Below are 14784 nucleotides of genomic sequence, written 5' to 3'. Positions count from 1 at the left end.
ATGTCATGCAGTGAAACCCTGTCTCAAAAAACCAAAAATAAAAAATAAAAAAATAAAATAAAAAATAAAAATAAAATAAATGGAGTTTGAGGAGTGGAGAATATGATATCTATTGGTCATCTTTGCATTACTACAACCAAATACACGAGGCAATTAACTTACAGACAGAAGGCTTATTTAGCTTACTCTGGAAATTCAAATACAAGGCATTAGCTGTCCTCTGATGAGGGCTGTGGATGGCAATGGAAAAATCAGCTTTGGGAGAAACTGTCTACATTGCACATGATGCAGAGTGTGGAGACCAGAAAGTTATAACTCACCAATGCAATCTCTTTCAAGGCTATATACCTTTGATGACTCAAAGGCTCCACATCTTAACCCTCTACAGCACCTCCCAATTCTGCTAGTGTGGGGAACCAGTCATTTACATATGAGCCTTTGTAGGATAAGCCAAACCATAACTAGGGTATGAGTAGGGTTCTGTGGATTTTTTGTAACTTTCTTCAACTCAGTAGTTTTCAGACTCCAACTGTGAAGTATTACCACTCCTTTTGCAAGGGATAAACTATTTTTTGCAGGGAATGCTACATCTTGAGTCTTCATATCCTAGGCTACTAGAGACCCATCTATGCCTGTAGGGATCATACCATATGGGGATACTTATATGTGTTGTATCTTCTTGTTATTGACCATCCAAAGATGCTGCATGAAGGAAAACATCATTCTTTATCTTCCCTTAGGGTTTCCAGCTGGTACTTAATAGATTAGGAAGAAAGATATGTCTTCAGAGAGCAATTTGGGGATTCTGAGTGTGATTTGAGTAGTTTCAAATGTCTGATATCTGCTGCTTCTACTCATGGTAACGGAAGGGTGTAACTACCAGCTCCCTGCATAGCTGTTTTCCTGCAGTGCCTTTCAGCCACCTTGAACACAGACCACTGGATACGTGAGGACACCCAAGTAAGTGAGTAACTGACTCTTCCCAAGTGACCATAGCAGGAAAGCTATCATCCCAGGGTACAATTTTTATTCCTGTTGCATTTTTATTTGGTTGTGTTCTAAATTTTGATTTGCTTTTTTAAAAAAATGTAAACTATGTTGGACTCATATGGCAAGCCATCAAAAGAAGAAAAATGTAAATAGAAAGAAAATAAGACAGTAAATACGCTGAATATTTTAAAAAGATTATAAGTAAGGCAGTGGTGGCGCATGCACTCGGGAGGCAGAGGCAGGTGGATTTCTGAGAGTTTGAAGCCAGCCTGGTCTACAGAGTGAGTTCCAGGATGACACAGAGAAACCCTGTCTCAAAAAACAAAACAAAAAAAAAAAAAATTGTGTGTGTGTGTGTGTGTGTGGTGTGTAGGACAGAAGAGGACATTAGATTGCGTGTGCTGCAGTTATAGGTGTTTGTGAACTACCTAATATGGGTGCTGAGAACTGAATTTGTGTCCTAAGCAAGTCCAGTGGGCACCTTAACCATTGAACATCTCTTCATCCCAATGGCTTTTTAAAAAATTACCTTTTTTTTTTTTTTTTGTTTTTTCGAGACAGGGTTTCTCTGTGTAGCTTTGCGCCTTTCCTGGGACTCACTTGGTAGCCCAGGCTGGCCTCGAACTCACAGAGATTCGCCTGGCTCTGCCTCCCGAGTGCTGGGATTAAAGGCGTGCGCCACCACCGCCCGGCTCTTAAAAAATTACCTTTTGTGAGAAAAAGATCTAATTGTCTTACATAAGTCTCATTATTGTAAAAACTGAAATGACAGCCTATTTTGTGAAACAAAAGTTGTGAAAATCAACACCTATGCTTAAAGTGCCGAAATCAAAAGTCAGCACTCATATTGCTAAAAATTCACCAAGGAAAAGAGGAAACCCAACAAGTGCGCTCATATCTTCCTTAGTCGACAGATACTGGGCTATGATTCACAACAAAGGAGAAACTTCCAAGAAGGAATTGATACCCAAGAAATAAACTTTCTTTACCCTACTGCAAAGTTTATCAGCAAAGTTAGACCCCCCCCTACTCCTCCCTGGAGGAGCTGAACTTGATTGCTCTAATTTTCCCATAATCAAGTACAGGCCTTTTCTTTTAGTGCTTTTCAAAGCAGCTCTTTATCCTCTTTAAGTTTAAAAGATTCCTCACCCTCTCATGCCATTGGTCCCTCCTCGTGCTTACTTGATCTCTTCCCCTCCCCCATTTCCTAAACAGTCCTAATCTGTTCCCTCTTTTCTCAGACTGGCGGGGTGCCCCTCCACCACCTCTTCCCTTCCTCCTCCTCCTCCTCCGGGGCTCTTTCTTCCCTCTCCCCTCCCCTCCCCCAGCGAGCCTCCCAGCGTGCTTCCCTTCCCCCCGCCCCTCGGTCCCGCACCCTCCCCTCCCCCGCCTCCTGCCTTGTGACACATCCTGGGCCCTCCCGGAGGCCGTAGCTGCAGCTCGGCAGCCGTGCCGGCCACCACCTCCTCCTCCGGAGCCGCAACCCAGCTCAGCCTGCGGCGGGCCTGCTGCTGCTGCTGCTGCAGTCATGGCCGCTGACGGGGTGGACGAACGCTCGCCTCTGCTGTCAGCCTCCCATTCCGGGAATGTCACTCCCACCGCCCCGCCGTACTTGCAGGAGAGCAGCCCAAGAGGTAAGGCCCGCATAGACCTTCCTGCTGCTCACGGAAAGGTCTGGAAGGATGAATGCCGGGGAGCTCTGGCGCCGGGGCGGAGAGCCTCTCACTTGGGCTGGGGGAGAAGGATGCGGACTGTTGCCTTCCCAGGCGGTGCGTGCCGGCCCGAGAGCCTGGCTGCAGGGCTTCGCTGCTGCTGCTGCTGCTGCTGCTAGTGGTGTGGGGAGTGTGTGCTTGAGCACTTCTTACCCGGGTTTGGGATCTGACGTGAATCTCCCGGGCTCTGTGCTGCTGTTTCCCAAGCAGCCCCTAAGTGTAGCTGGGCGGTGGTGCAGATCCTTCAGTCATTCACAAGTGCTTTGGGTTGCTGAAAAACCCGGGGTACTGCTCACCTTGGCATCTGTCCTTGAGAGGACTTGAGCACCAAACATCTTCGTCTCTTACACTCACCCCACAGCCCGATGCAACCAGGGAAGTGCCTAACCAGAAGGGACAGAGTTAATCAATATTCCTAATATGTCTGAAATCCCTAGGCTTTGGGTAATAGTCCTGCCTGTGAGGAGAAGTGTGTGTCACGGCTTCAGTGGTGAATGAAGAACTTGCAGATAGAAGGGAAAGTGAAATATTTTTTACATACATATCTGGGTGAGGTTGAAATTAACTTCCAAAAAGTTACCCAAGTTTATACTGCATATATTTTTATTTTTGTTTTCAGTGTAGAATAAAAAGGAATTCGGGTAAATGGTGCGGTGAGGAAAAAGAAGTCTGTTTACCAAAGGATTCGATTTATTCAAAGATCTGTCTTTGTTCAAAGCCTTCTGGATGATTACTCCAGTAGTCTGGAAGGCAAGCCTTGCAGAGACCATTAAATATGGCACGTGCAAACATAGCTTCCTTCGTCTTTCTCTTTTGGCTGAATGTGAATGAAGTGTAAAAACCTAAGGAGGCAAAAGCTAGTGCTTTTGAAATATAAGCAGGTCACATGTCTTGTAACACAACTTTTTCTAAGTACGTGTCTGAAATTGGAGACACACTGGAACAGGTTGAAGTTGTCTGGCACTTAGCATTTCTATTTAACATTGTATAACTTGAAAATTAGCTCCGAGGATCCCAGTCCACCCAAGCAAGACAAAGGAAAACTATGGTTAGTTGGGAGTAATTCAGTGTGATTGACAGCTTGAGAGGAAAGGGGAAACGTCCAACAGAACTCACCCACAGAAAACCTACAAGTTATACTTGTTGGTCAGAATTCACCAGGTACCAAGTTGGGGATTTCCCTTAGTGGGCTAGTTCAATATTAATATTGTACTATTCAGTATTATAATAAATATTGAATAATATTTATTCACTGATTCCCTAACGAATGTTTCAATTTCATTAACTTAGTCATTTAAGAGAAAGTATTTGACAATTTATTAGGGGACTGAGTTTGGACTTAAATTACTGATGGAGGACATGTTTCCATGCTCTGTCATGGAGCTGTCTTTTCCTACCTTTAGTCAGGCTGTAGTTACAACAATACATGATTGATACTCATACACACGGACCTGCATAGACCTTCGTTATTTTCTATAGATTTCCTTAATTTGATCAGATTCCTCAAACCACAAAGGAAGTGTGATACTTATAGATCAACCACCGAAGAGAAGTAATTTCACTCTAAAGAACTTTTAAACCAGCACTTTTGAGGGTGTGTTTAATCAAAAAGCCCGTTTGGCCTTACAGTAGAATCATTTCTTAAGTACTGATGAAGGAGACAGGTGAGATATTTAAAACACTAATTTCATATGGTCAATACGTATGATGCAAGAAACATAAATGTGAAATAACGTCGTTTTATTTGCATCTCGACAGTATTTTTTTCGTGATTAATAACAAATAACTGTTTGCGCACTTGAACCCCATCAGCATTCATTCATTCATTCAGCAGCTTTAGGGCAGCACAGTGTGCCACGTGCTGTACTGCCCTGAGCAAGCCTGACCAAAACTGTGCCTTCATGGGGCTCATGCAGTGGGAGAAAGAATAAATAAACTTCAGCCTTAATCAGTTCAGACTTTTAAGATTTCCGTCATCACCAGACTCTGTTAATAGATGAAAACAGTAAAATTCTTAGTTGGAATCCAAAGACAAGAAATTGAATGCACATTTTGATGATTAACTTTAGTTTATGATACCATTTATAATTATTCAGACTGTGTGTGTGTGTGTGTGTGTGTGTGTGTGTGTGCCACGTCTTTGCAAGTGGTCGAGGATGCCAGAAGAGAGCATTGGATGGCCTGAACTGAAGTTCCAGTTGATTGTGAGCCACCCATTGTGAGTGGTGGTAACCAAACATGGATCCTCTGCAAGAATAATGTGTGCCCTTAACCACTGGGCCACCTCTTCAACTCCTCTTTTCCTCACTTTTTAAGGAACATAAATTTTAGTTCCTGTCTCCTGTGAAGAAATAGTGCATTTGGGTTGAAAGTTATGGTGTGTTTATTTCTAGGTAGACTGTTAATAATGTAGTGGAGGGTATTTAACATTGGACACTAGGTTTTGCCCTAGAAGAGTGACATGTAGTCCTTGGAACTATCCACCTGAGTTTCTGAGTAGAAAGCTAGTGGTCTTCACTGTCAGCACTGGGTAGCTACAGAGTGCGACTTCTCTCCTGTCTGCAATGCTCTATGATATATCGACTAGCTTTTGTTCAGGCATAGAAATTAAAATCAAAGACAGCTTTAGTCTCATTTGAAAGGAAAGTAGGGACAAAAAAATACCACAAGCGTTAATAGTTTGGCTATATTAATTGCTTCTCTTACAGATCTACTAATACTTTAGACAATGTAGGGGAATGACATAACTTTTACATTTGTATTCTAGTTTGCTTCTCTGTTGATGTAATAAAACACCATCACCAAAAGAAATTTGGGAGGATAGGGTTTATTCTAGCTTACAAGTTACAGCTCAAGGTAGGAATCTCTTGGCAGAATCTGAAGCAGAGACTGGTGAAGGAATGTTGCTTATTGGCTCATTTTTTTCCATGACTCGCTCAGCTTGCTTCCTTATACAACCCAGAACCACCTGCTCGAAGGTGGTACTGCCTGCAGTGGGCTGCTACTTCCCATATCAATCATTAATTAGGAAAATATCTGACAGACATGCCCACAGTCCATTCTGGGGGAAGCAGTTCCTCAGCTGAGCAAAAATTAACTGGCTCACTTTGCAAAATCTGTGAGAATGTTTTGAATTCCAGATTGTCTAATTGTGCAGAGTATTGACAATGGGAACGTGACTTATTGCTTGAGTGTAATTCAGAAAGGGAGGAGATACTTGGTTACATACAGAGGGACAGGTCTAGGTTGTTTCTTTCCTTTATTCATCAACGAATCCTGGCATGTTAGCCAAGCTGTGGTAGGAAAGGGAAAACTGACTAGTTTCCTTTCTCTTATGATGTAATGTATTTCACTCACAGAAATACAAAATGCAAAGGGGACAAGGACTGTGTTAGAAACATGTCTGGTACAAAGATACATGCTCAACTATTTTCATAGCAGCATTATTCATAATAGCCAGAACCTGGAAACAACCTAGATGCCTGTCAACTGAGGAATGGATTAAGAAAATGTGGTACATATATACAATGGAGTATTATTCAGCACAGAAAAACAATGACATCATGAAATTTGCAGGCAAATGGATGGAACTAGAAAATATCATCCTGAGTGAGGTAACCCAGACTCAGAAAGACAAACATGGTATGTACTCACTCATAATCGGATACCAGATACACCAAGGACAATCAGACTGCAACCCACAGATCCAGGGAGGCTACCTAGCAGGGAGGACCCTAGGATGACTGTGGCTTATAATAAGTTTTGGGTTTGCCCAATCACTGGGCATGCTTTAGTGAAATATTTCACTATTACAATAAGAATTTGTACTGTATCAAGCTGATGAAAGGATATGCTGGCTGTACTTTCAGGAGGGAGGCTAAAATCTTTTTAGATTATGGATTAGCCTATAGAAAAATGTCTGCTGTAAATCAAACAGTGAAGGGGAAGGTGAATAGGAATCTCACTTACACAACTTAAGTAAAACACAGCTCTCTGAACAGATGAAGATAGGATTCTTCTGTATCCCAGAATCTAATCAATAATTTTATGTGTAATTCAGGTATTATTTGGCTTAAAAGGGCTTATTGGGAAATGTTATCATTTTTATTATTTTCTACAGAGAAAATATTTTCCAGTTTCAAATAAGTCTGGACGTTGGAGTTATAACCTGTTTTTATGTTTAAAAAAATTAAGTGGAAAATGCTGAAGGACCACTGAACTTGATGTTGTATTTACGTATATATATCTGTATAAAATAATGATTATAAATGTTTGTTTAAAAAGGTGTTTTAGCTCAGTGGTAGAGTGCTTGCCTAGCAAGCGCAAGGCCCTGGGCTCGGTCCTCAGCTCTAGAAAAAAAAAAAAAGGTGGAGTGCAAATATGAATTTAACAAGAAGTTGTAGATTTTCAACACTGTACACTCCTTTGTTACAAATAAATATTTATGCTTCTTAAAAGAAAGAAAGGAAGAAAGAAAGAAAGAAAGAAAGAAAGAAAGAAAGAAAGAAAGAAAGAAAGAAAGAAAGAAAGAAATATGTCCAGTACCTTGATCACATACACTGTGATTTAACCTGGTTAAAGGAGACTGGAAAGGCTTTCCTGAGCCTTGATTGGAATTTAAAGATGGGACAGAGGTTATCTAGATGAAAAGCATACCAGATTGTAGGCAAAGAAAGTATGGAAAAAAACTTCAGCAGAATGGGGTAATGTAAGCCCTAGTGGGGAAGGAAGTTCAATGTTGCTAAAGTGGAGATAGATGTAGGGCACATGCTGTAAAATGAGATCAGAGAGGTCAGTTTAACCAGATCCTGTCTCAAAATAATTTGAAAAATAGCAACAATGAGGAAAGAGATGGAAATCAAACCCAGTGGCATAGCATTTAACTAGCAGACAAGAGGCCATGGGCTTAATTCCCAGTCAAAACCCAAAGCAAATCTAAGAGTAGATGAGATTGAACTTGGTGGATGGCTCTTGGGAGTGAGATGGCGATGGCAAAGATCCAAGAATTCTGCTTCTATAACTTTATGGTTTATTTGCCTGCGCTAACAGAGAACACCAGAGGACTGCACTTTGGAGAAGATCGATCCCGAACTTAGCTTTAGATGTGAGGCATTTTAAAGGAGCTCCTCGGGGCCCTATGAGTGTGCCAGGGCATATGCATACGTCCATGAAAAAGTGTTATGTGAAAAAAATTTAATTGTTTGAGTGTTTACAGCTCTAGTTGGTGGCATACAGGGCCTAAAAATAAGGTGCACTAAAGTCTCACGCAATAGTCAACTTTGCTCGAGCATCAGGCAATTTATACTCAGTTAATTTATGCTCTGAGGATTAAGGGCAGTGGTGGTACATGCTTTTAATCTCAGCACTTGGGAGGCAGAGGCAGGAGGATCTCTGAGTTTGAGGCTAGCCTGGTCTCCAGAGTGAGTTCCAGTCAGTAACGGCTACACAGATAAAACCCTGTCTCAAAAAACAAACGGGAAAAAAAAAAAAAAAAAACAAAACCAAAATCACATAAGTAAGGTGTTCAATCACAAGGACAAGCCACACGTGGCACAAACATGTTTTTCCACAGAGGCTTATGAATAACAGCAGCTGAAGTCAGCTCACTCCTATCTGATGCCGCTGGGAGGGGCACAAAAGCACATTCCAAGAAAAATTCCCTGTTTTTGAAGAAAGTGTGGTCATGAGACTTTTTTCCAGGACAGGGTTTCCTTGTATAGTTTTGGTGCCTGTCCTGGATCTTGCTCTGTAGACCAGGCTGGCCTCGAACTCACAGAGATCCATCTGGCTCTGCCTCCCTAGTGCTGGGATTAAAGGTGTTTGCCACTACTGCCCGGCAACAAAACTCTTATCTTGTTTTCTAACTAGGGGTTAGAATTTCCCTTGCACGACCCCATTCTTGGACTAAGATTGTTAGGGTCTGCAACAAGTCCCAAGAAGACCACCAGTCACAATTCAGTCAGCAGGAGCATTTATAGCACATGCATTTATACTACATGCATGTTGGGTCGCTTACCTGTACAAAATGTCGATCAAACTGAAGGAGACGTGTAAGCTCCTTTTAAGCATAGCTGAAGAAATTCTAAAAGCAGTGTGACCATTCTACCTAGGATTGGCTTACACAAGTGGCAATCATATTAGTACATTTCTGATTGTTTAGGGCTGGCAGGGGTGGGCTAAGGCTAGAGCTTTTACATTCTTGGCAAGACTGGACAAGTCCAAGGCTTTGTCCTTGTTTGATTATTACTTGGGGGAAGGGTGAGGAAAGGGAGTTGCTCAGACATAAGCGCTTCATCCAGCGTCGGGGCATTGGTGATTGATTGCCCCTTGTTTGTGAACTGAGGCCTCGTTCTTAACTGAGTTATTGGGGGCCTGTCATGATATTTGCCTGGCCCTCTCAAGGTCAGAGACTGGAGGACATGTTTTCAGTGATGAAATGGTAAGTTTATTAATCTCACTGGGTGAGAATAAGACCACTACCACAGTTTTGAGCCAAATTTGAAGCAAGCTTTAGTTAAATACTGGCCAGGATGATGGACTCTGGCCAGGTCCATTCCAGGGTTCTCAGAAAATGGTGAAGAGTCACATTTCAGAGGCTTAAAAAGACCAGATCCAATCAGGGGCAAGCATATATCCTGACATGCTTCCTGCCTGTGTACCTCCTGCCTACATTCGATTAAGCACATCCAGTGTAGTTGGGTCAAACAAACTTGTTGGGGATCAAAAACATGTGACTTGTTATCTTACATAAATAGATAGCCTCCATCATCTCAGAGAGTATCTGTCCTTGGGCAAGGGGCTTACAGATTAGAGGCATTTCTGTTTTATGGATCTCTTAGGCACAGTAATTAAAACTTCAGACATAAATTTAGTTCTCACAAGTTATTTATTATGCACTATTGTGATCTTTAGGAAATACCTCTTGGTTTGGAAGTATGTTCTTAGTGACCCTCTTACGTCTTATCCTTGGAAAAATCTGAATTTAGAGATTGTACCTTAGTTCAAACTGGATGTGTAATCTTAGTTCTTTCGGAACTGCACTTTTCTATATTTCAGTAGACTGATACTGAGTCTTTAGATGTACTTTGTCAGTCTTGAATTTCCAAATTTTCTTGCATACTTGAAGAACCAAGATTGGTTATGTGTTGATAAAAAGAAATGATTTATATGCAAGGCCCTTTTCTGCACACACTCCCTGGGGAAGTTTATTTAAATGTTCATGTTGTTTGCCAAAGACCCACTGAGAAGTCACATTGTCATGATAAGCAAGAAATGTGAAGCATTTTGGAGAAAAGTGTCATTAAGCTTCTTCAGTGTCTTGGCACAGTGCATACCTTCTATGATGCTGAACAAACAAGGTCTTGATGAACATGAAAACTTAACTTTTGTGTTAATATAACCCACTTATGCCATTTTAGGGATGTCTTTCATATTGTTTCTTAAATCAAACTTTGCTTCACTGAGACCAAATCTTCAGTAAGGATAAAGTGTACCTGCTCTTGGCACTCTAGTAGAACGCCATGCCCATTTCCTGTTAGAATCTTTCCCCTAGTTCCGTAAGCACTGGCCTTCAAGGTTCTTTTATTCTGATTTTATAATTCTCATATTTCACTCAGGTTCTTTCCAGCATCTTTAAATGTTAAATCAAGACCCCCTCCTGCACCCGTCCATTCAGCCATCCTTTCAAATATTTGAGTGCCTATTTTGCTATTCATATGCTGAAGAACATCCATTCATTTGAGCTATGTACAGTAAGCACTGTAATTTAAGAATAATAAGCAAGGAACAAAGGCAGAAAGTATTTCAGTTGAGCGACCAGGAAAGACATTTCAGAGGTAACAATCAGAGCCCTGAAAAATGAATCAGAATCAGCCATCAAAACTTTAAGGGAAAGAAGAGTTTTCTGGACAATGGGGACAGCAAATGTAACAGCTGCAGTTTTACAGAGCTGGGGATACCATGGGTTAGAGCATGGAGATTGGGGGAAGAGCAGTAGCTATTGGGGGAAGAGCAGTAGTTATTGGGGAAGAGGTCATAGCTATAGACTGAGACCAGGAGGCTTGGTGAGTCACCATCCAGAGAGGGATCACATTTTGAGGGTAATGAGAGTAAAGGAGACACCTAGAACTTTGACTTTTTAAGACTGTCCTGATTTGCATATGGAAAATGAATACTTAGAGATGATGAGAAGAAACTAATAAGATACAACACTAACTAAGGGCTGTCAGTTGTGGACTGATGTTCTCAACTGTGGTGGACGGGATTGAGAAACTGAAAATGCTGAGATGTGGTTGAAGTCACTATCCATCCATCTACTCATTCATGTTAATGTTTGGAGACAGGGTCTCACTAGGTAGCTCAGGCTGTCTTGGAACGTGTGCTTCTCCTGCCTCAGCCTCCACACCTGTCTAAGCAGAGATCAAGTGGAGAGCCCTGCCACCTGCTGATGGCACTGGCGGATGGGCAGAGGTGTTGCAGGGGAGAGCTAGCAAAGTAGTTCATAACTGACTACCAGGGTAGTAATCCCAGAGAAACAATCGGGGAGCTTCTCCAAATGAAAACTGTAATCCTGTTATGGGGTGAAGTTCTGGAGAAGATTTTGGGCTCAGCTCTTTTGTATTGTATTTTCATCATCACTAAGAGGTACTAAATATAATGGGAATAACATCATTTTCATAGTTTCTAAAAGGAATAAATATGTGTTTTCAGGGTTTGGGGTTTTGTTTTTGACAAAGCTTCTGTACTTTTGTGGGTAAGGGAGGAAGAGTTCTAATGGATTTGTGTTGCTTTATTTATTTATTTATTTTGGTTTTTCGAGACAGAGTTTCTCTGTGTAGCTTTTCACCTTTTCTGGAACTCACTCTGTAGCCCAGGCTGGCCTTGAACTCACAGAGATCCGCCTGCCTCTGCCTCCCAAGTGCTGGGACTAAAGGTGTGCGCCTCCGCCACCACCGCCCAGCTGTGTTGCTTTTATATGTTTCTAGATATTTTTCTTTAATCACGTTGCTGTTATAAAATAACCCCATTGACCCCTTTTTATGTTCTATGAGAATAAAAATAAGATATGTGCAAAGACTTGCTCTTTTCCCTGACTTCAGGAAAGTCCCAGGCACCATGGAACTCCATTCCTTCATAGCCTCAGAGTCGTTCTTACTGCTGCTGGGTGCTACCTATTTCATTTCAGAGCCCTGGTTTCTCATACCAGAAACAGTATATAGTGTGACCTTTGGCTTTTATGTTTTATAGCCCAATTGTTTTGTTTTTTGTTTATAAGGAATTGGAAGCACCTGAAATATACCTGTACAGAATATCTCTCATCCAGAGTTTTTGGGATGAGGAGTGTTCTAGTTAATTAATTAACTAATTAATTAGAATATTTGCATAGGCTCTGCAGGTTGAACATCCCTAATCTGAAAAGGTAAAATCCGCTATGCTCTGAATCTGAAATACTCTGACTGCCATGCTAGTGTTCAAAAAGTTATGTATTTCAAAACATTTTAGAGGTTAGATTTTTGTTGTTGTTGTTAGAGATGCTCAAACTGTATTTACCTTAAAAATATATGCTTAACCCATATTACCTTTCTTATCTCACACCTTTACTTCCAAAGTCTCATCTTTGCTTAAATTCTTTTTTTTTCTTAAAGATTTATTTATTTTGTGAACAAGTGGTCTGCCTGGATGTATGCCTGCATGCATTAGAGAAGAGGGCACCAGATCTTATTACAGATGGTTGTGAGCCACCATGTGGTTTCTGGGAATTGAACTCAGGACCTCTGGAAGAGCAGCCAGTGCTCTTAACCTCTGAGCCATCTCTCCAGCCCCTTAAATTCTAAATGTTATAGTATTTAGAAATTGGAAAGACAATATGTTAATCTTTTAGAACTATTACACATTTCTTCTTTTCAGAATTAGAAGTCTGACTAGCATGGAATATTTCATTTCTCTGTATATGTATACGCTATGTGACTGATTAGAGAACATTTGTTCTCAGCATGGGTGGGTGCTTAGAGGCAGTGGCAGATTATTTCTTCTGCTTTTTTACTGAGTTATTTAAACTTGGTTGATGCATAATATGAATTTCAAAATAGTTTATAAGAAAGGCCCTAATTTTCCTAGATTTGAGTATATGATTTCAATGAAGGAAGAAGTTGAGGATGGCATAGTACAATATAATAACCTTGTGGTGTCAAAAATTAAGAAAAGTACTAAGATTTATCATCCAGAAGAGGAGTATATGTAGAAATGAGAGTGATTTAAATAGGAAGATTTTCATGGAATGTTACCAAAAACAAAACAAAACAAAACACCAAAAAACAAAAAAACCAAACCAAACCAAACCAAAACAACCCCACCAAACCAAACCAAAACAACAACAAAAAACTCATTGATTTCTACTGAGCTCTGTGAATTCTATACATGAATACAAAATTATTTTAAAATTTGATAGACAGTTTCCAAACTCATAGAACTGTCTTTGTTCTCTATATAGGACACTTTGCTAAGCTCAGCATAAGTAAGATTTGCTACCAATCTCTAATGAGAACAAAAATCATAAAATCTCTGAAGACATGCTTCAATACAGGATGCTCCAAGTGGAAGCCAGATAGTATGTATGACAGAGGCTAAAAGTCAGATGATCATCACATCTGCCAACTTATTGGTTTGTAATTACAAATCACCTGGGTTCAAAATGGAGGAACTTTATCTTTTCATCCTAAGAGTGCCTCAGAACTCATGGCCATGTTACAAAACCACCACAATAAGCCACGACATATATATTGAGAATAAAATGCTTTGCAGCTGGAAAAGTAAGAAGTTTTTGTTTTGTTTTTCTTTCTTTTCTTTCTTTCTTTTTTTTTTCTGGAGCTGAGGATCGAACCCAGGGCCTTGCACTTGCTAGGCAAGCACTCTACCACTGAGCTAAATCCCCAACCCCGTTTTGTTTTTCAAGACAGGGATTCTCTGTATAACAGCCCTGGCTGTCCTGGACCGTGCTTTGTAGACCAAGCTAGACACCAATTCACAGAGATCTGCTTGCCTCTGCCTCCAATGCTGAGATAAAGGCCTGTGCCACCACACCTGGCTTGCAACTGGAAATGTAAATGAGGCACCAGTATATACCATTAGCACACTAGTGAGGGAAGCTTGCCAGAATATGCTGTGAGGTGACAAAACATGAAGTATAGTGTAAGGCACACGTCTTGTGTGTACAAATATAGGGCAAATGAGAATGTGCATATGTGCATAGTATATGCAATAGCCCAGAGAGACACAGGAAGGGTATTTAAAAGGTGTGGCCCCTGTGATCTATAGTGAGAAGACTCTCATACCAGCATATAAATAACATTGATATGATAATGTAGACTACAGTTTTTTCAAAATAAAAGTTATGGCAATATAAGCATAAAATAAAGTTTGCATGGGGAGAAAAACCCACTATTACTAACAAGCACATGATAATAATGACTCTTAACATGAAAGGGAAAACTTCATAACTTTAAGTTAATGAATATTATCTTTTAAGGGATTTTAAGGTATCTGCACTTTCTCATCATAATTATGAATTATAGCAAGTTTACAAGTTTCAGATGTTTTCCCTTTTCCGGATTGAGATTTACATTTTCCTTCCTGCGGATAGACAAATGGGAAGGCAACTGTGGAACTATTAAAAGTAAAACTGCAGTAGCCCAGCAAAGCTCTTCTGTTTTGTGAAGGTTTTGCCAGGACTACATGTCCCCTCAACAGTGTGTGTCCAAATACTTGTGTGTGTGTGATCCTACAGAGACAAGGCACGACATAGGATCCCTGTCTTTGCCATCTCTTGCATGTGACCTCGTACAGCCTCCACATCTAGATACTCAGAGTCTCCATCCCTAATATGAATAAATGGGTGACAGGGTGGGACATCATGGTGACACTGAATTCTCTGAGGGACTGAAGGTGCTGGAGGGGTGCAGGAACAAAAGGTGGTGTGATCCAGTGGAACAGGTGGACACATTGGTTGCTTCCCCAGAAATGTCCACAGGGTGGAGGAAGGCACTCCAAGGCTGTCACTCATGTCAATAGTGAAGACCTGCCACTT

At 40.9% G+C, this 14784-nt stretch overlaps 1 protein-coding gene across 1 annotated transcript in view; it reads left to right on the top strand.

Annotated features, from left to right (window-relative positions):
• Positions 1 to 2235: 2235 nt before the first annotated feature.
• Positions 2236 to 14784, top strand: part of Pip4p2 (phosphatidylinositol-4,5-bisphosphate 4-phosphatase 2) — a 61890-nt gene continuing 49341 nt past the window's right edge. Inside the window, exon 1 of the mRNA XM_006983275.4 lies at positions 2236 to 2624. Within this exon, the coding sequence (XP_006983337.1) occupies positions 2519 to 2624 (106 nt within the window). The 5' untranslated portion in view covers positions 2236 to 2518. The remainder of the gene's footprint in view (positions 2625 to 14784) is intronic.

This window comes from Peromyscus maniculatus, chromosome 2 (genome assembly GCF_049852395.1).
Source record: "Peromyscus maniculatus bairdii isolate BWxNUB_F1_BW_parent chromosome 2, HU_Pman_BW_mat_3.1, whole genome shotgun sequence".
Taxonomy (NCBI): Eukaryota; Metazoa; Chordata; class Mammalia; order Rodentia; family Cricetidae; genus Peromyscus; species Peromyscus maniculatus.
Note: the sequence above shows the minus strand (reverse complement) of the source record. Positions and strands in the feature narration are given on the sequence as shown.